Source organism: Myxine glutinosa, chromosome 9 (assembly GCF_964187855.1).
Source record: "Myxine glutinosa chromosome 9, kmMyxGlut1.1, whole genome shotgun sequence".
NCBI classification, from domain to species: domain Eukaryota; kingdom Metazoa; phylum Chordata; class Myxini; order Myxiniformes; family Myxinidae; genus Myxine; species Myxine glutinosa.
The window spans coordinates 91,881,364-91,903,655 of NC_136269.1; the positions used below are offsets into that span (position 1 = coordinate 91,881,364).

At 44.6% G+C, this 22,292-nt stretch overlaps 1 protein-coding gene across 2 annotated transcripts in view; it reads right to left on the reverse strand.

Annotated features, from left to right (window-relative positions):
• LOC137435227 (pleckstrin homology domain-containing family G member 4B) overlaps positions 1-22,292 on the reverse strand; it is a 199,014-nt gene that overhangs the window by 120,886 nt on the left and 55,836 nt on the right. For both annotated transcript variants that reach the window (XM_078784520.1, XM_078784519.1), the window contains exons 6-11: positions 21,323-21,446; positions 20,894-20,987; positions 19,514-19,600; positions 16,421-16,537; positions 14,692-14,790; positions 14,321-14,469 (exon numbers count right to left, since the gene is read on the reverse strand). In XM_078784520.1, the coding sequence (XP_078640646.1) occupies positions 14,321-14,469; positions 14,692-14,790; positions 16,421-16,537; positions 19,514-19,600; positions 20,894-20,987; positions 21,323-21,446 (670 nt within the window). The remainder of the gene's footprint in view (positions 1-14,320; positions 14,470-14,691; positions 14,791-16,420; positions 16,538-19,513; positions 19,601-20,893; positions 20,988-21,322; positions 21,447-22,292) is intronic.

A 22,292-nucleotide genomic window follows, 5' to 3' on the forward strand; every position in this document is an offset into this window, starting at 1 on the left:
TGAGAGGCCCTTGGAGTTAGCTTCATCGCAGGAGATTCGAATGATTCTGAACGCCTTGGTTTCAACAGCGTGAAGACGAGCTAGGTGTGAGGCAGGAGCACCAGCCCAGAGGGGAGAGCAGTATTCCATTGAGCTGCGGATGAAAGCCTTGCATGTGGTGAGGAGCTCAGGTGTGCCAAGGAAGGACTTCGCACGACGGAGGATGCCCAGTCGGCGACTGGCTTTGGAGGCCAGATTTGAAATGTGGTTTTCCCAGGAAAGATCATGGCAGATAGTGAGACCCAAAAGCTTGAGTGACAGAACTTCTTGGAGAGGATTATTCAGAAAGTGGATGGGAGGGTTGTACATTCGCTCTTTTCGGAGAGTCATCGTAAGAGTGTGAGATTTGTCAGGATTGACAGACAGGTTCCACTTGTTTGCCCAGTCTGTGATGTTGTCCAGGTCTGCAGAGAGTGAGGAGGCCGCAGACTGCCGATCTGAGGGATGAGGAATGGAGTGACAGAGAGTCGAGTCATCAGCAAAGAGATAGAGGGGATTTTAAAGAGAGTCAGAGAGATCATTGATGAAGACCAGAAAAAGCACAGGGCCAAGAACACTGCCTTGGGGAACTCCAGCCTGAACAGGAGGAGGAGATGAGAGAAACCCATTCAGGGCCACACTTTGCCTACGACTAGAGAGGAAGTCCGCCAGCCATGCGTGGAGATTTCCATGGATACCAAAGGAGGAGAGTTTGGTGAGCAGAGCGGGGTGCCAGACCGTATCGAAGGCACGTGATATGTCAAGGGAGACAGCTCTAATTTCCTGTTTGGCATTGAGGACCTCCATCCATTGTTGAGAAAGCAGAAGCAGCATGTCCAGAGTACAGTGACCAGGTCTGAAACCAAATTGATGATCAGAGATGAAGCCATTGGAGAAGAGGAAAGATTTCATATCTGAAGCAATGATGGATTCCATGACTTTGCTGATAATTGGGAGAAGGCTGATTGGTCTGTAGTTGCTAGGATCTGTTTTTGCACTTTTTTTGTGCAAAGCGGTGATGTTGGCTTATTTCCAAGCAGATGGCAGATGACCTTGAGCAAAAGAGAGGTTGAAGAGAACAGAGAGAGGGAGTGAAAGAGCGGAAGAACAGGATTTTAGGACCCGTGGGCCACAGAGTTGAGGCATTCAGCTTTTTCACGTGCGGAGTCAGCCGTGCAGCCGTTTGAGGTGAGGGAGGGGATGGAGGGGGAACAATCACCAGAAACAGATTCGACCAGACGCCACCAGGATGTGGAAGAGGGAGACAGATAAGAGAGTTCGGTCTTGAGAACGGAGAGATATTGTTTCCTGGCTCTCCTGAAGGTGGACACACACTTGTTTCGGGCTTTGTGAAAGGAAATGAGATTCCCTTCCGTTGGATTTGCTTTCCAGGAGACGAACGCAAGTTGTTTCTGGGCAACAGCCTCACCACAAGATTCCGTGTACCATGGACGGGAGGAAGGGTATGACAACTGAAGACGAGATGGGATAAATCTGTGCATGAGAGAGAGCAATTTACTTTGGAAGAATTCCCAGGATGGGTTGATGTCAGAGGCGGTAGAGATGGGAGACCAGTCCAGATGATTGATGGCTGCTTGAAGACCATGCCAGTTGGCCTGAGTGAAATGCCAGACTCGTAGACGCTGAGGTGGCTCTCTGAGAATGGTCAGAGAGATGTCCACTTTAACAAGCACATGATCAGATGAGCCGATTGGAGCAGACAGAAGAAGGGCAGCAGACATTTTCAGGGAAGTTAGTCATAACCAAGTCCAGAAGACAAGATGCTCCGTTGACTAAGATCCGGGTCGGGAAATTGACAGATTGTGTCAGTCCCAGTGAGTCGCAGAAGTCCTTTGCTGAAGAGCCATGGCTGGTGAGAGGGGTACTCACACCCAGCCAACTGGCATGGTGACAATTGAAATCACCACATATGAGGAAGAGAGAGTTGGGATGGGTAGATAGAAGTTGGTCCATATTATCAGACAGCGAGATGTAGATGGAGTCATCACTGTTTGGTGGACGGTACAACACACATATGAACAAAAGGTGGGAGCGAAGGGAAAGCCGTAGCCAAAGGTATTCCTGGGGGTGAGGTGGAGAGAGGGCAGTGCAGGGCGAGTGAGGAAGAGTTTTTTATAAATATAGCAACCCCACCTCCAGGACGTGGCTCAGGTCTAACATACTTTTCTCCAAGCTCATACATCTATCATACTGGAGGGAGTAACCTGGGAGAGATACCAAGGAATCAGAGACATCATGAAGGAGGAAAGTTTCTGTTAAGCAGATCACGTCTGGTTTGTCAGAAGCAACCTGTATGGAGAGATCAGTCAAGTTTGAGCGAAGGCCCCGGATGTTTGAGGTCCATACCGTTAATGAAGAGGAAGGGGGAGCTTCGGATACAGAACAGGGGGGGGGGGGGGGGGAGGGTAGGGTAAGATGTGGAAGAGGAGGAAGAGGTAGGGAGAGCTGTTGAAGGTGTGTCAGAGATTTCAGAATAGCTTGGAGAAAGGGAAGAATGGGGCAGACAAAAGGTTTTTTTTTGTATTTTTTTTTGTTTGTTTACAGAGTCGAGGCTCGTGAAAGAGCTAACATTTATCAAACAAACAAATCAAACGTTTTTGGGTTCGTTTTTTCGTTTTTGGGTTCGTTTCGTTTTTGGGTTCGTTTAGGGTTCGTTTTTTCGCAGGTCTCCACGCTCTCCATCGAAATCGAAGTTAAGTCATTGTTCCAATTTGTATTTTCATTATAACTGTATTTCTTTTATGGTGTATGTACGTATATTGTCCCGTCAAAGATTTTCGGTGCAAATCTTTCATACCTGTATTGAAAATCGCGTTAATTCGTGTCGTCTCGAGGTCTTGTACAGTGTACACTGTACAAGTACAACCTTGAGGCTTTGTTTTTCTCTCAGCGCCTGTCGTTTGTGATCCAATAACTTTCGTTCTCTGTTTTCGCAGTCTTTCCACCCCAAAGCCTACTTCCTTATGTAAATCTCAACTCAAAAAAAAAAAAAAAAAAAAAGACTACCTTCTCTGTGCTCATTCGTTTATTCATTCTTATTCGTTCGTTCGTTCTTCGACCACGTGTTTCTCCCCCATTTCCCCAGATAGATTGTCAAATTTCAATTCGTTATTTTATCGTCCATGTGATATTGTTTGATTATAGTTAGTTTTGGTTTGAATTTCCTGTAACTCGTAATTAATTAATCGTTTTCTGCCCCTCGTGTGTGGCCTTGTAGTTGTACCCCCGTCGGTGTTTTGTTAACTTAAGTGTTTTGCTTGGCTCTTGGTTTTTTCCCTTCTACCCCGAACATAATACTGTCTAACGTTCTAAATCCCCACCCCCCCCCCCCCCCAAAAAAAAAAAAAAAAAAAAAAAAACATTTATTTTCTTTTCTCCACGTGTACTGTTGTCTCATCCTGTATTTTCTGTCCAGGTGTGCTGTTCGCCCCACCCCCATTATCTCCTTGCCATCCACCGTTTGCCCTGTTCACGTGACTCGTGGTGGTCCCTCTCGGCTCTCCCCCCGTTGGTATTTTTGTGCATATAAGATTGTTCATAGTTCTGTTTAAATATTTTTAAATATGTTTAACCTTTCCCCTTCTGTTTTTTATTCAGTGGTATATTACAACACGCTGTTTTTCTTCCTATTTAAAAGGCTTTTCTCAATTTCCTCTCCAACTCTTTCCACTTCAAAAAAAAGAAATTCAATATCTTATACGTCTCCCTCACTACATGGTCTAAATTCACATTCATTCCATCCCTCCTCCATCATCCTGAACCGGATTGCTAACTTGAAAATCACAACAAACCCAATTTGTTATCAATGTTCGTCTTTCATTAATCATCCACTTTCTAAACTCCCCTCTTGCCCCTCCCATCCAAATCCCCCCCCTTGCACCTACACTCCGAAACTTCCCCCTTGCCCCTCCACTCTTAAACTCCCCCCTTGCCCCTCCACTCCTGAACTCCCCCCTTGCCCTTCCCCTCCTAAACTTCCCCTTTGCCCCTCCCCTCCTAATCCCCCCCCTTGCCCCTCCACTCCTGATCTCCCCCCTTTCCCCTTCCCTCCAAAACTCCCCCCTTGCCCCTCCCCTCCTAAACTCCCCCCTCACTCCTCCCCTTCAAAACTCCCCCCCAATCCCTCCCATTCAATTCTCCCCCCATACCATTCCTCTCCAATTCTCTCTCCTCCCCCCTCCTCCTCCAAGCTGCCCCTCCCCACTTCGTCTCCCTTCTATCTCATACCTCCACCCCCCCAAACCTTCTACTTTCCTCTGCCCCCCCTCAAACAACCCCTCACTGTGCCGCATCCCTTCACCAGCAAACCTTTCATCCTCCTCATCCTTCCCTTTCTTGGAACTCTTCTGCAACATCTGAAACACTATCAACTGCTCTCCCTACCTCCCCCTCTCATCCTTCATCTTACCCTACTCCTCCCCTCCCCTGTCCTGTACCCGATGCTCCCCCTCTCTCTTCATTAACGGTATGGACCTCAAACATCCGGGGCCTTCGCTCAAACCTGACTGATCTCTCCATACAGGTTGCTTCTGACAATCCAGACTTGATCTGCTTAACAGAGACTTTCCTCCTTCAAGATGTCTCTGATTCCTTAATATCTCTTCCTGGTTACTCCCTCCTCCGGTATGATAGACCTGAGCCTCGGCCTGGTGGTGGGGTGGCTATCTTTGTCAAAAACTCTCTTCCTCACTCTCCTTGCACTGCTCTCTTTCCTCCTCACCCGCAGGAGTACCTCTGGTTACGGCTTCCTCTCCGCTCCCACCTTTTGTTCATATGTGTTCTGTACCGTCCCCCAAACAGTGATGACTCCATCTACATTTCAATGTCTGACAACATGGACCAACTTCTATCCACTCATCCCAACTCTCTCTTCCTCATATGTGGTGACTTCAACTGTCATCATGCCACCTGGTTGGGTGTGGGTTCCTCTCTCACTAGTCATGGCACCTCAGCAAAGGACTTCTGTGACTCACTGGGATTGACACAATCTGTCAATTTCCCGACCCGGATCTCAGCCAATGGAGTATCTTCTCTTCTAGACTTGGTTATGACAAACTTCCCTGCTAATGTCTGCTGCTCTTCTTCTGCTCCAATCGGTTCTTCTGATCATGTGCTTGTCAAAGTGGACATCTCTCTGGCCATTCTCAGAGAGCCTCCTCAGCGTCGACGAGTCTGCCATTTCACTCAGGCCGACTGGGACGGTCTTCAAGCAGCCATCATTCGTCTTGATTGGTCTCCCATCTCCACTGCCTCTGACATCAATTCTTCCTGGGAATTCTTCCAAAGCAAACTGATCTCTCTCATGCACAGATTTATCCCATCTCGCCTTCAATTGTCTTACCCTTCCTCCCGTCCATGGTACACTGAATCTTGTGGTGAGGCAGTTGCCCTGAAACAACTTGCCTTTGCCTCTTGGAAGGCTAATCCAACTGAAGGAAATCTCAGTTCCTTCCACCAAGCTCGGAACAAGTGTGTGTCTACCCTCAGGAGTGCCAGGAAGCACTATCTCTCCTCACTCAAGAATGAACTCTCAAACCTGTCTCCTTCCTCCAAATCCTGGTGGCGTCTGGTCAAATCCGTTTCTGGTGTTTGTTCCCCCTCCATCCCCTCCCTTACCTCAAATGGACACACAGTTGACATCGCACGTGACAAAGCCGAATGCCTCAACTCTGTGTTCGCCTCGAAATCCTTAGTCCCAAACCCATCTCTCTCTGTTCCCACCTTTCCCAGTCGAACCCAACTGCTCCTGGACTCTGTGTCCTTCTCTCCTGACAAGGTGGAGGAGTTTTTGTCAAACCTCGACTCTGATTCTGCAACTGGACCAGACGGCATCAGCCCACGGTTCCTAAAATCCTGCTCTGCCGCTCTATCTCACCCTCTCTCTGTTCTTTTCACCCTATCTTTTGCTCAAGGTCATCTGCCAGCATCCTGGAAATCAGCTAACATTACCGCTTTACACAAAAAAGGTGCAAAAACAGATCCTTGCAACTACAGACCAATCAGCCTGCTCCCAATTATCAGCAAAGTCATGGAATCCATCATTGCTTCGGATATGAAATCTTTCCTCTTCTCCAATGGCTTGATCTCTGATCATCAATTTGGTTTCAGACCAGGTCACTCTACTCTGGACATGCTGCTTCTGCTGTCTCAACAATGGATGGAGGCCTCAATGCCAAACAGGAAATCAGAGCTGTCTCCCTTGACATATCAAGGGCCTTTGATACGGTCTGGCACCCAGCTCTGCTCACCAAACTCTCCTCCTATGGTATCCATGGAAATCTCCATGCATGGCTTGCGGACTTCCTCTCTGGTCGTAGTCAACGTGTGGCCCTGAATGGATTTCTCTCATCTCCCCTTCCTGTTCAGGCTGGAGTTCCCCAAGGAAGTGTGCTGGGCCCTGTGCTTTTTCTGGTCTTTATCAATGATCTCTCTGACTCTCTGGAAAATCCTCTCTATCTCTTTGCTGATGACTCCACTCTCTGCCGCTCCATTCCTCTTCCCTCAGATCGGCAGTCTGCAGCCTCCTCACTCTCTGAAGACCTGGACAAAATCACAGACTGGTCAAACAAGTGGAACATGTCTTTCAATCCTGCCAAATCTCACTCTCTTACTATGTCTCTCCGAAAAGATCGACTGGACAACCCTCCCATCTACTTTCTCAACAATCCTCTCCAAGAAGTTCTGTCACTCAAGCTTTTGGGCCTCACTATCTGCCATGATCTTTCTTGGGAAAACCACATTTCCAAGCTGGCCTCCAAAGCCAGTCGCCGACTGGGCATCCTCCGTCGTGCGAAGTCCTTCCTCGGCACACCTGAGCTCCTCACCACATACAAGGCTTTCATCCGCAGCTCAATGGAATACTGTTCTCCCCTATGGGCTGGTGCTCCTGCCTCACACCTGGCTCGGCTTCACGCTGTTGAATCCAAAGCTTTCAAAATCATTGGAATCTCCCGCGATGAAGCTATCTCTGAGGGCCTTTCACTCACTCAGCGCAGGCAGGTAGGTGGTCTTTCTGTCTTCTACCGACTCCTCTCCGGCCTTGCTCCCCCAGCTCTCTCTGTGCTCTGTCCCCCAAATATTCCTACAGGTCGCACAAGATCTGCCAGCAACCCTCTGATGGTTAAACTGCCGAAATCTCGGCTCTCTGCTCACCTTCACTCTTTCATTCCTCTTTTCTCCCGCCTGTGGAACAAACTCCCACACTCCCTTCAATCCCTCTCCTCCCTCCAGGTCTTTAAAACAGCTGTTCACCACCATCTCTTATCTTCCCCCATCCATAACCTTGATCTTTTCTACCCCCACTAATTCACCCCAGATCCACCTTGTTTGAAATTCCAACTTATTTCCTGGAATTTCCTGGCAGTGTCCATATGTTTATACCTCTCCCACCCCCCCCCCCCTTCACATGCCTCCCCCCCTTCACATGCCTCCCCCCCTTCACATGCCTCCCCCCCAAAGCCCTCTCCCTCCCACAGATCTCTCGATGTCTCCATGTCTCTCGGTCCCTGCTCTCAAATGTTGTGTTTGTGTCCTTCCCCCTCTCTCCCCATCTTGTCTACCGCTCCCGATGTTATTTGTTTTATGTGTCTGTTTGTCTTTCTGTGTGATTAATGTTCGCTCTTTCACGAGCCTCGATCTTGTATACAAAAAAACAAACCAAAAAAAAACAAAAAAAACAAGCAAACAAAGTATATAAAAAGGGGAGCGGTCGACAAGATGGGGAGAGAAGGTGAGGAAGCACACAAACACAACATTTGAGGGCAGGGACATCGGGAGATGTGTGGGAGGCAGAGGGCCCGGGGGGAGGCAGGATAGGTATAAAACGCAAGGACACAAAGGACTTCCAGGAAAGAAGACAAAAGTCACCTCAAAAAAGTGGATTTGGGGTGAAATTAGCGGGGGTAGAAAAGATCAAGGTTTTGGATTGGGGAAGATAAGAGATGGTGGTGAACAGCCGTTTTAAAGACCTGGAGGGAGGAGTGGGATTGAAGAGAGTGAGGGAGTTTGTTCCAGAGTCGGGAGAAAAGAGGAATGAAGGTGAGCAGAGAGTCTTGATTTTGGCAGTTTAACCATAAGAGGGTTGCAGGCAGATCTTGTGCGACCTGCAGGAATATTTGGGGGACAGAGCCCAGAGAGAGCTGGGGGAGCAAGGCCGGAGAGGAGTCGGTAACAGACGGAAAGACCACCAACCTGCCTGCGGTGAGTAAGTGAAAGGCCCTCGGAGATAGCGTCATCGCGGGAGATTCCAATGATTCTGAACGTTTTGGTTTCAACCGCGTGAACACGAGCTAGGTGTGAGGCAGGAGCACCAGCCCAGAGGGGAGAGCAGTATTCCATTGAGCTGCGGATGAAAGCCTTGTATGTGGTGAGGAGCTCAGGTGTGCCAAGGAAGGACTTCGCACGACGGAGGGTGCCCAGTCGGCGACTGGCTTTGGAGGCCAGCTTGGAAATGTGGTTTTCCCAGGAAAGATCATGGCAGATAGTGAGACCCAAAAGCTTGAGTGACAGAACTTCTTGGAGAGGATTATTCAGAAAGTAGATGGGAGGGTTGTCCAGTCGGTCTTTTCGGAGAGACATCGTAAGAGTGTGAGATTTGTCAGGATTGAAAGACATGTTCCACTTGTTTGCCCAGTCTGTGATTTTGTCCTGGTCTGCAGAAAGTGAGGAGGCTGCAGACTGCCGATCTGAGGGATGAGGAATGGAGCGGCAGAGAGTGGAGTCATCAGCAAAGAGATAGAGAGGATTTTCAAGAGAGTCAGAGAGATCATTGATGAAGACCAGAAAAAGCACAGGGCCCAGAACACTGCCTTGGGGAACTCCAGCCTGAACAGGAAGAGGAGATGAGAGAAACCCATTCAGGGCCACACGTTGACTATGATGAGAGAGGAAGTCCGCCAGCCATGCGTGGAGATTTCCATGGATACCAAAGGAGGAGAGTTTGGTGAGCAGAGCGGGGTGCCAGACCGTATCGAAGGCACGTGATATGACGAGGGAGACAGCTCTAATTTCCTGTTTGGCATTGAGGACCTCCATCCATTGTTGAGACAGCAGAAGCAGCATGTCCAGAGTAGAGTGACCTGGTCTGAAACCAAATTGATGATCAGAGATCAAGCCATTGGAGAAGAGGAAAGATTTCATATCCGAAGAAGGTTTGATGGTGATTGGGTGAGGCACAGTGAGGTGTTATTGGAGGAGGGGGAAGAGCGAGGCAGAAGGTTGTGGGAGATGAAGGTGAAAGTTGGAAGGGGGAAGAAGCGGGGAGGACGCTTTGAGGATGAGTGAGAGGAGAGTCTAGGAGGGGAGGAGCGAGGGAGAGTCTCGGAGGGGAGGGGTGTGGGGGGAGTTTAGGAGGGAAGGGGCAAGGGGGGAGATTTGAAAGGGATGGGTGATGGGGAAGATTTGGAGGGGAGGGGCAAGGGGGAAGATTTGAACGAGATGGGTGATGGGGAAGATTTGGAGGGGAGGGGTGATGGGGAAGTTTTGGAGGGGAGGGGTGATGGGGAAGTTTTGGAGGGGAGGGGCGAGGGGAAGATTTGAAAGGGATGGGTGATGGGGAAGATTTGGAGGGGAGGGGCAAGGGGGAATATTTGAAAGAGATGGGTGATGGGGAAGATTTGGAGGGGAGGGGCAATGGGGTAGATTTGGAGGGGAGGGGTGTTGGGGAAGTTTTGGAGGGGAGAGGTGATGGGGAAGTTTTGGAGGGAAGGGGTGATAGGGAAGATTTGGAGGGGAGGGACAAGAGGGAATATTTGAAAGATGGGTGATGGGGAAGATTTGGAGGGGAGGGGCAAGGGGGTAGATTTGGAGGGGAGGGGTGATGGGGAAGTTTTGGAGGGGAGGGGTGATGGGGAAGTTTTGGAGGGAAGGGGTGATGGGGAAGATTTGGAGGGGAGGGGTGAGATTGGATTTTGAAAAGTGTACGATTAATGGGAAACGAACATTTATTGCAAAATGAGTTTCTTGAGACCTTCGAGTCAAAAATACGTTTGAGGACGCTGAAGGAGGGGTGGAGTGCAGGAGACTTTTGCGAATGTAGAAAAAAGGAACTGTAAGAGATGGAATTTTTTTTTGGAATGAATAGATTTGGTGAGCAAGTCGAAAGCATCCTTTTATAGAAGAAGAAGAAAAAGGTGTTATAATATACGACAGAATACAGTTCTTCAGGGGAAAGTTTAAACATTTTTAACAACGTGATCATGTGGTCACGAACAACGTGGTCGAAGAACGAACGAACAAATAAGAACAACGAATAAACGAATAAGAGCAGAGAAGGAAATGTTTTTTTTTTTTTTTTTTTGAGTTGAGATTTTAAACAAGGAAGTATGGGGTGAAAGACTGGGACAAAAACAGAGAACGTCATTGGTCAAACACTTGGTCATTGTTGTGTCCAAATATCAGTTTCCTAACTTAAAAGGTGCCTGAGATAATGCCCAGATGAGAAAGGAAATAAATAAGTGATTAATTAATCGATAATAATTAAGTAATTAATCAATTAATTGGTTAGTCCCCAAAAAAAAAAAAAACTTTTTGCCAAAGCACGTGCTCACTATTGTGCCGAAATTTCGGCTTCCTAGCTTAAAGGATGGCTGAGATATCACCCTGACAAACAAACAAACAAACAAATGAAAAATCGGTCAGAGATGGAGGATTTGCCGGAATGTACTTTTTTTTTTTGATTTGCCAACCACTCCCCACCATCACGGTCATCTCTCCAATGCACAATCCCACGAGATATGCGGAAAGGACGACCCAAAACCAATTATCTTCTTTCTGATTCGTATTTCAACATCATTAAAAGTAAATAATAACCTCTGCCAAAGTTCAAATGACGTGGTTCTATGACATCATCATTAACATATTTTATTCCCCATGGAGAGTTCTTTACAATGAGCCATGCCTCAATTTTTTCTATTCAGTACTTTCGGAGATATAGAGGTGCAAAGTTTTTTGTTTTATTCCAAGATGGCGGCCGAACCACGTGACAGATGACATCATCATTATATTTTTTCTCCACCAGTTTATGCCAACATGGCGCTCAAGAAATTGCATCTTGATTGGATGATGTTTTGTACTTGTCGAATTATGACATCATAATGGAGGCCTTGGGCCTAGAGAGTTAAAAATTGGGCACAGTCTATTCCAGGGCAAGACAAATATGTGTGTAAAGTATGGCGATGCTATGTGCAACAATGTAGACGTAGTACTGTGCACAAACAGACAGACAGAAAATATGGCAGCCGAACCACGTGACCGATAACGTCATCATTATTTGTTTTCTAAACTAATTTATTCCGAAATTATGCCAAAGAAGTTTCATGTTGATCGGATGAAGTTTTGTACTTGTCGAATTATGACATCATAATGGAGGCACCTATGACATCATAATCAACATATTTTAATCCCCATGGAGAGTTCTTTACAATGAGCCATGTCTCAATTTTTTCTATTCAGCACTTTCAGAGATATAGAGGTGCAAAGTTTTTCGGTATTGCAAAGATGGCGGCCGAACCACGTGACCGATTATGTCATCTTTTTTTTTTTTCTCCACCAGTTTATGCCGACATGGCGCTCAAGAAATTGCATCTTGATTGGATGAAGTTTTGTACTTGTCGAATTATCGAATTATGACATCTTAATGGAGGCCTTGGGCCTAGAGAGTTAAAAATTGGGCAGTCTATTTATTCCAGGGCAAGGTAAATATGTGTGTAAAGTATGGCGATGCTATGTGCAACGATGTAGACGTAGTACTGTGCACAAACAGACAAACAAACAGACAGACAAACCAACCAACCAACCAACATACTTGCCGGAATTTTTTCCGGTAAGTTACAAACCAACCAACCAACCAACATACTTGCCGGAATCTATTCTGGCAAGTAACAAGAAACCGGAGTGAGTACTCCCTCTCGGCGCGTGTCATTGCCGGGCGCCCTTCGGTGCCCGGCAATGACGTCATGCAGCACCTGGAGATGGAATAGGAAAGGAGTGGTGTACAGGAGCAGTGTACTTTTTAGGTAGTAGGTTGTAGACAGCGACCGCCCAGGGTATTACTACCATCCTGACTTAGGAGCGTTAGTTAAAGTGGTGCCCAGAACCATCTTACACTCGGAACCATGTCACCGGAACCATGGATTGCTGGTCTTACTTTCTGTCTCACACAAACTACAGCTACCGGGCAAGCTTCAATCCCTCTTTCTCACAAACAAACACCATACACTTTTCATTATACACTTTTCTTCTTTTATTTAAGGCCTGGCCTCAAATAGGGCTATAAAGTCTGTGCCTCAAGCCTCCAACAGTCCAACATAGATATTTTTTAAAACAATAGAGAGACAGCTAAGGCCTGCATTGTGAAGTACACCCCCAGGCAATGTACATTGTTTTAATGGGGCTTGAGAGGAAAAAAGATGATGAAAACTGAGTGTTTAAGATTAAAACAGATTAGGGATGGGGGAGGGGAGTGGGGCAGGAAAATGACAATTATTTAAAATACACCAAGGCCCAAGGGCATTCGTGAATAGTCAGATTCAATATTGGCACAATTAACTTATGGAACACTGGTACTTGGTTTTTATTTTATTTTTCATGAAAGAACTGGCCATAGCAAGATGGAAAATCGGCTGCAAGATGAATCATGAGGCAAATTTAAGTTCTCTGGACAAGATCCCAAGGAAAATACAGCCGATCCTTTGCCATTTTAAGCCAGGCATAAACACATCCCATATTCCTGGATGTGCTGCGATGGTGGTTTGAATGCTAGTATAATCCTCAAACATCCAAAATAAATAACAACATCCTTAACAAAGTTGTGCCAAATCTTTATACAAGCAAAATTGCAAAGTCACCCTTTGCACGAAAGAATAAGACATGCAATTTGGTGGGAACACTTTCCACAAGTCATGATCACCTCAAGTCAACTTGTGATGGACTAAAAAAAAATTAACACAAGCATAGCCAGATGGAACAGGAAGAGCTATTCATCATTATGCTGAAGCAAACAATGGTATGCATAGAAAGACTGGAAAATTCGGACTCCGAATAAAAATTTCATTGAACCAAATTCCGTTGTGGCACACCCTGGAACAACAGCCCGAGTTGAGACATTATTGAGAAACCACATCCACAAAGCACACGATTGAAAAACCTTCTTGACTAAAGGCATAATTTGCTGCCTATTTGTATATGTGTGGATCTTCAAAGGTTTTCAGTATCGTCTACCTGTACTAGATTTACTCAGCCTGTCATCCTTCCGAGGTCGGCAAATTGGGTACCAGCTCACTGGTAATTCCGTGTTTGTCGCAAGAGGTGACTAACAGGGTTGGCGGCAGGAAGGGCATCCGGCCATAAAACATTGGTTCAAAAAGGGGACCAAGGTACCCGAAAAAGGCCAACCCCTGCTCTGCAGGGAAAAATGGCCTCTAAAGGTGGTTCTTCTTGGTTCTACCTGTACTAGATTTACCAATCCATGTCCGAAAGATCAGCCATGCCCACACTCCGAGAACCATAATTATTTTTCCACTTCCAAATGCTTATTATGAAATGGGACTCACACCCTTATGTTATTATCATAACATTTAAAGTGAGACAGCAGCATATTATATGAGGCAATGTGCTTTGACTCCCGATGGAATAAAAGCCAACTGCAAAGTCGTTGTGGCACATCCTCCTAGACAGTGTGTTGCATCATATAATATGGAGATGATTCTGTCATGTATCTGTCAAACCGAGGTGGGTTATAAGCCACTTTTCACTTTGCAGAAGGGATGTTAAAAACCAGCAAGCATGTGCCTGTGACCAATAAAGATCCCAGAGCATCTTTAAAAAAAAAGAGCACGTGCCTCCATAGTAATGCCAAATGTCATATTCCTGTCTCCTGCTTCCACAGCCAATGACTGCTGTAGTCAAGTACATATGGAGGTCTCCAATGGTGCCAAAAGACAGAAACCCTCTGACAAGCAAAGTCGATAAGACAACAACACAATTGAAACATTCATTCCAAGTGGAATAAAAAGTGGGAGGTGGAATCAAAATGATAATAAAATGGGAACCTGGAATTGTGAGGGTTGGGAGGGTAGTGCAGCAAATCAAGAGATGCCAAAATATTAAAGCAGAACAAGGAAATAAAGCAATCGATATTCAAAAGTGTTTTAAAATAAAGATATCAATAATGTTTGCTTATGAAACACAAGCCTTTATATAGCCTTTTATAAACGTCTCCATCAATCTTCGTAATCCTGTCAAGGTTTTTTTTTTTAAAGTCCCAAGTAATGTAGTTACGTACCTGCAATCATCAAATACGAGGTGTGCTTGTTGCTCTCGTTTAAGTCGTGCCAATGTAGCACCACCTTCTCGCTGCAGGCGCACAAGGCGCGAGTCGGACAGCACTGAGCGCATTATGCCGTCGTGTTCTTCCTTTTTCGCCTGCACCTCCTGGGAACGCATGCGCATAGGTAGACACACACTCGTTCAACACCTGGGGTCATTTCCAGTGCCGGGTTCATTTACAGTTTAAAGAATACTCTATGGTCACATCGTTGTGTTATTGACAAATAAACTGCATGAAAAGGACGTGTGATTGAATGGCTATAGCAAAAACAAATGTGCAACGTAAAGAGCCCAAAGGAGGTTTGAAGAAGAAAATAAAACAAAAACCTTTATGTCGTCAGGAAGGTGACTGCATTTCAGAGTGGCAATGGAACTCTGCAACAAGTTCACGGCTCCTTGGCAGGAAGTGATGAAAGGCTCGAGTCTCTAGTTAGGTACACACAAAAAGAAAACAAGAACTGAAAAGTTGAGACGTTCATAAAAATCATTCTCCGATATGAGATTAGAAATTGTTTAAGCATTATGGTTCATAATGTTTCAAAGAACTTATAATACTGCTAAACAACTGCATTATTACTTTTCTCCATATCATACCTTTAGTGCATCAAAAAACCCTATAATGGCACTCTTCGATGACCGACATGCCTCCGTTACTACATCATTATACGTTTGATTCCATTTTTTATGTTAATCCCTTCATCTGTTCTCAAGTATCACATTTTTACCTAACATGACCTCTGATGCCGAAATCTAATCAGTTCATCTTTACATCATAATATATTGTTCCAAGTTTGGTCAAAATCCCATCACTGGTTCACAAGTTAGGGTAGTAACAGAATTTTTATCTAACGGGACCTCTTGCCCCCCATAAAATAATCCATTTATCTTCTTTACATCATCATACATACTTGCACCAAGTTTGATTTAAGTTCCTTCAGCTGTTCTCAAGTGTCACATTTTTACCTGACATGACCTCTGAACTTTGACCTCTTGATGCCAAATTCTAATCAGTTCGTCTTTACATCATAATATATACTTGTACCAAGTTTGGTTCAAAATCCCATCACTGGTTCACAAGTTAACGCGAACACAGAATTTTTACCAAACTGGACCTCTGGCCTTTGAATTTTTGATCCCATAATATTATCAGTTCATCTTTGAATCATTGATGAATCATCTCATTATATATACTTGTACCAAGTTTGACGAAAATCCCTTGAGCCGTTCTTAATCCAAATAAAGACCAATTACTGCACTGTAGTCACAAGAATGAAGCCAGTCATTAACAATACAATGAGTGGGGCAATGTGGTTAAGGTATGAATGGGACAATGAGATTAATGTATGAGTGCGCCAATGAGATTAATGTATGAGTGGGCCAATGCGATCAACGTATGAATGGGCCAATGCGATCAACGTATGAATGGGCCAATGAAATTCAGATATGATTGGGCCAATGAGATTAAGGTATGAATGGGACAATGAGATCAATGTATGAGTGGGCCAATGAGATTAAGGTATGATTGGGCCAATGAGATTAAGGTATGAATGGGCCAATGAAATTAAGATATGAATGGGCCAATGAGATTAATGTATGAGTGGGCCATTGAGATTAAAGTATGATTGGGCCAATGAGATTAAAGTATGATTGGGCCAATTCGATTAATGTATGATTGGGCCATTGAGATTAATGTATGATTGGGCCATTGAGATTAATGTATGAGTGGGCCAATGCGATCAACGTATGAATGGGCCAATGAAATTAAGGTATGAATGGGACAATGAAATTAAGATATGAATGGGCCAATGGGATTAATGTATGAGTGGGCCAATGAGATTAAAGTATGATTGGGCCAATGAGATTAAAGTATGATTTGGGCCAATGAGATTAAGGTATGATTGGACCAATGAGATTAAAGTATGATTGGGCTAATGAAATGAAGTTATCCCAACAACGAAAACCTATCAAGAATGCACGGACAGACAACCTGAAAACATAATGCCTCCACCAACTTCATAAGTGGCTGCAGCCTTTTATATAAAAAGGCTCCACTCACCAAACGAAAATCCACCCAGTCCTCGTGGCTGTAGTTGAAGGAACCGTTGAGAGTGGGAGGAAGCTGGCTGCTCTCGACATGCTTATGCAGAGATTTCATTGAAGTTATCAATTCACACTGTACACATCACAGTAAAATGTTTGTTATATGCTATCATTTATGCATCTTCAGATTTCAATACCGTGAAACACTGATATTCCGAGGGGATAAGTTCCTGAAAAATGCCGCAAATGTCGAGGCATTGTTTCAATGGAGTAAATGGGGATGGATTAGTTCCTGGTGGTTCGTGATTAATAAGGGAAAATCAAAAATCCCACGAATAACTGCGAACCTGGCCATGCAAAACCACAAATACGCAAAGCACAGGACCGCAAATGTCGAAGCAGGTCAGAAAAACCGCGAATTCCTCCACAAAAAAAAAAAATCGCAAATACGTGAAGCACAGTGCCGCGAATGTAGAAACAGGTCAAATTTTGTTAAGCATGAATCTGTGAATGTCGAAGTCTTACTGTACTTCATCTCTAAATAATGCAGTGGATTTTCTGGGAAACAATGTTTTGCAAACAGTAAAATAGCAAGACAAACAACATAGGTGAAGGAAATTTGTTCAAATTTACACTTGTAGAAAAATATTGTTAATACCACAACCCTTTTAAAAACAGAAACTGCAACTACAAAAAGCACTTTCTGAATATCACCTTTTGGGTCAAATTGAAATGAAATTTTCTGAATGAAGATAAAGTATGTATAGCCTATATGATCGACATTTCTTTGCATGAAGACAAATGTAACAATGTCATGATCTGTGTCTTTTATAATCGGGCATTTTAAGTAATAATAATAATTGGGTTTATATAGCATCATTTGCCAATGGATACAAGGCATTGAAAAAGAACAAAAGGTGCATTTTATCTCAGAAAAATAATCCCCTCCCTAATCCCTTATGCCACACCTGCACGATCGTGCTGACATATCTTCTCAATGCATGTATTCTCCCGCACTCAACTCCACTCCACCCACTCCACCCACTCCATTCTTACAGATAAATCACCTTAAACTAAACTTTTATTGGGGTTGGTCTCAGCTGAGCCTTTTATCGTCTTAGCTGAGCCAGATGATGGATACTTTGAATAGGTACTTCAAAAGGTTCTTATCAGCCTGCCAGATATGGACTGTTAAAAGGCATGACTAGGGAAAGAAATTATATTTTTGCTTTATGCACCTAACATGTTAAATGTGTTCAGTGGTTATATGTTACAATGAATGAATCAATGATCGTTTTAAGGCCATTTTTCCCTACTAGAGCAGGGGTTAGCCTTGCGGGCCCCATGACCTCATGGTACCCTTTTTGAGGCAATGTTTTTATGGCCGGATGCCCTTCCTGATGCGAACCCTTTGTCGCCTCTTACGATGCACAGGGATACGGTGTACCTATTCTAAATCGGGGTACACACCGGGAAATCCTTCAGAATGCTATGTTATCAATATGCCTGTTACAATAAACTATATTTTTGTTTCTCTATCTAAAATAATAAAAGTCAGTGTGTGTGTGTGTGTGTGTGTGTGTGTGTGTGTGTGTGTGTGTGCGTGTGTGTGTGTCAATGGCGGAATTTGCTCCCGGCCTGCCCCATTTCCTCCCAGCCCCAGATCCTGACCGGTCCAATTTTTTTTTTTTAATTGAATGAATAAAAATGATTTTATGCAGTTTCTTTTTTTGCAAATGAAAACAGCTGGCTGGACATGGTCCATACTTGATCATCCGTTCTATTCTTACTAGCATAGGTGATATGAGGGAGCGATCAAGTAAAACTGTGGAATGAATCGTGCACGTGAGTGGTGTGCGAATGCTGTGATGCTCCACATGCGTTAACAATATAAAGAAGGCCGTGAGTTGTTCCAAGTGAGTGAACGGTGTAAAAAAGGCCATGAGATGTTCCGTGTGAGTGACCGGTGTGAGGAGGGCTGTGAGTGGTTCTGAGCGAGTGAACTGTGTAAAGAAAGCCATGAGATGTTCCTTGTGAGTGACCGGTGTAAGGTGGGCCATGAAATATTCTGTGTGAGTGAATGGCATAAGGAAGGCCATGAGTTCCGAGTGAGTGAGCGGGGTAAAGGGGCCGTGAGTTCCGTGTTTATATGTGTGCGGGTAATCAATTAAATGAGGAAAAGAAAAAAAAACTGTATTTTATTAATATGACTTCTTCAACTGTAAATCTAAATAAGCCAGAGACGAGAGATTCTTTACTCAACCTAAGACAACCTGTCGTCTGGGGGTGGCACTCCTGTTAAGACCAGCCCGAAAATTTTATTTTCCCCTCAGCCCTGTCATGGCTGAATCACTTTGTTAACCTCCCCCCTCCTTTCTCTCTTCTTTTTTTGTCCCACCCTCCCCCCCTTTCCCCCCCCTCCCCCCCTCCCCCCCCTTTCACTGCCCCACCACTCTCTTTCTCTCACCCCTTCCCTCTCTGTCTCTCCCCACTCCTCTTTGTTCCTCTCCCTTCCCCTCTCTGTCTCACCCCCACCACGCTCTGTCTATCCCCTCTCCACTCTCTGTCTCTGCCACAACCCCTCTCTGTTTCTCCCCTGCACCTCTCTGACTCTCCCCACTCACCACTCTCCTTCTACCCTCTCATCCTCCACCTTCCTCCCCTCCCCCCAAATTTCCGCTTCTCCCATTTCCCACACTCCCCCTCACATCCACCATTCTCTCCCCTCCCCTCCTCTCCCTTTCCTCACCCCCTCCTCATATTCCCAGCACAAAGGGACTGCGCTGCCTGACAACGCCGGGTACTTTTGCTCGTCGAGATTAAAAACAGAACCAACAAGCGTACACATGTAATGCAACTCATACTTTTTATCATTTCCTTAGCTGCATGGTGGGTGATTCGCAGATGTTTAGATGGCTGTTCACAGATGTTTAAACATTTGTGGCTCGGCTCACAAAAAGATTGGGCAACTCCCCTTAGAATGAAACAGTGAAGTACGAGTTATTGCACATTTAAAATGTGCAATTAAACTAATATTTACATCATTACAGGAAGCAGCAACACATGGCAAGTTCTGGTTAAAGATGGCTAGTCCTGGATGTGTCCAAACCTGGATGGCGAGATAAGTGTCCAAATGAAAGTTTTCCTCTTGCTCCAGCATAATCATCATGGAATAAAGACATTTCGGAGCAGCATCCTGAAAATGGAGAAGGTATGACCAAGGTGAACAAAAGTGGAAAATTAATAAGTAAACAATCTGCCGCTCATGATTAAGAAAAATACAGGCTTTCACCTTTCCTTGACGCCATTGTTGAGCCAAGATTTTGTTTGATCGAAGCTACATTTGACAATGGCTACGACTATTTTGCCGACTACCACCTTTGATTTTGTGGCACATTGATGGTTGAAAGCACAGACTTTTTTTCTGCAATCATTTGTGACAGTGGCGGCCTTCCCAAGCATGGTGTTTAGCCACAGAAACTGCTTTGGCAGAACAGATGTTCTGGAAACAGAGTATGATCATGGAAGGAACTATATCATATACTACTTATTATTATCATAACAAACTCTTGTGGTGAAAAGTTTTTAAAGTTCGAAAATTGGAAGCCAAATGTGCAAACAAAAGTGTTCTCAGTAACTTCCTTGGCATAAAAATACCCCTAAGGTTTGTCTAAATGTAAGCAGATTTCTCAAAGTATACTTAATTAAAACTCTTCTTGGAAGGAAAAAGGAGAAACACCTTGCACTTGTGTGTAATCCACTGTGGCCAAGTCCTGCAAACTATCCTTGTATCAACTGCAGGCTCCATCAATCCTCCATTCCAAAGTAGCACAAGTGAACTACAAAATCATTCCTCTCGCCCACCCCCCATTTGTTACTGTTATTGGCAGTTACGGATGTATTGATCGTTTCAAGATCATAATATTACCTTTAGTCAAACATGGTTCATATAACCAATCTATACATCCATTTCCTCTGTTTGCAATTAAATCTGAGCCTTCAATTGAATTTTGGGTCTTCAAAGTTACGGGTGGAAGATTTTCAACTCGGTTTTCTTTCCTCTGCCTCCTCTTCTCCCACCCCGCCAATCCCCTTCCCAACCGCAGGCAGTGCCAAAATGGACAGGCCAAGGAAATAGCTGAGAGGTACAAGTTTACATTTGCTGCCAGAAACAGTTTTCAATTTTTTTTTCAGTTCATGATAACTTCTGATGTCAGATTATTTCCTGAAAAAGCATAACCCTTTTTTCCGAAAGCCTTGACATTTTTATTTTGATGGCACCAAAATGAAATGGCGATTGATGAAAGTAGATAAGTAGAGACAAAAACCAAATCCCATCGATCCACAAACGACAGGCAGAATAATTTTCCGATTAACTTGACATTGGTCTGGTTGTGAAGAGAATGCAATTCACCTGACGAAGCGTGTGTGCATTGTGCCACGTGCCACGGTTGCCCAAAAACCCGGGAGGTCTTTTGACATTGGTTACCTGGAGAATAGCAAAAGCCTTGAAGAGTGTGGGTTCGGGACGGCACCGTCTGGCATCCATAAGCACAACCAGACCCTGACCTGCTCCCTCCTTCCTGCAGCGGATTTGGGCAGAATGCCAAGGCCAAAAATAAGGTAGTCATGGAAGAGGTGGGAGGGAGAGATAGGATGAAATTTTCAAGGATAAAACAACAAGGTACAAAACGTCGCTAGAGCAAAATATTTGTTCAAACCCAGACGTTTAAAAAGAGACAGACACTTGTTGACTGTTCAAAAATAATTGTAAGCCACCAGGGGCTAGAGAGGATATAAAAGGCCAGCTCGAGGTGCATTGTAAGGACTCAAAAAGAAACCAACAGGAAATGCTTGGGCACATCTTGCAAAGAATGCTGTATGCATTACATTTCCTCATGGCTGTAATGCTATTCACCTGGGCAGAGAGTGGTAGTAGAGCAAGAGCTGAGCAACCTGCAGGCCGGTGCAACGAGGGCTTGACCACACCGGACTTCTAGTGGATATGATAACCAATGCTCGACCTGTTCTGTCTCTGCTTCCTGGCGTATGCACACGAATCAAGGAAATTAATGTCATCTTCATCTCCTACAGATAGTTATAAAACACTATGGAAAGTCAGGATATTTCATTAATAAATTATGTCACAGTCATATATTGAGAAGCAGCATTTCTGCAAACAAAATCGCTGAGGCATCACAATTAGCATATGTATAACTTCCCACAAGAGTCAATGGCTCACAGCATACCATTTTGCGTTCTGTGCATAGTTGGCAATCAGATTACCAACAGTCATAAATCAAGAATGGCTTTCAGTACAGTGTGTGAGCAATTGAGCCCAGATAAACATGTGCGCCGAGAAGCATTGAAGCCATTTTTAGGGAAGGGTTATTATTTATTTAAGCTTTTTTCATGTAGAACAATGGATGAAATCAACAGGTCAGCTTCGTCAGCTTCTCCTCGCTTCCCAATGCGGTTGGCTTACCTCAATGAACGTCCTGTTTATTTAATTATTGTTCTACCTGTCTGCCGATGTAGATCGACACTCGTCTTCACCAGAAAGACCAGTTCTTCATGCTACACTTTCAGGTAATGCTTTCACCACGTCCCATGATTATGCAGCGAAACGAAAATATCTTCGAGATCCGTCGACAAACGAAAACGAAAATATCGCAGTCTTTGCACAGGACAGTATCAAACTCATTACAATCGAACGGAGATGGTTTTAACTCAGGTCATATTTAGTTTGATTCTAAACACCAGGTACACTTTCTTGCTGATGGAAACAGAAAATTGGATGTTCAATAGTACGTAACGCAGTTGAAAATGGTAATAACATCACTTGAACATTTTCTTAGTTTGGGTACAAAAGCAAATAAAACTGTATG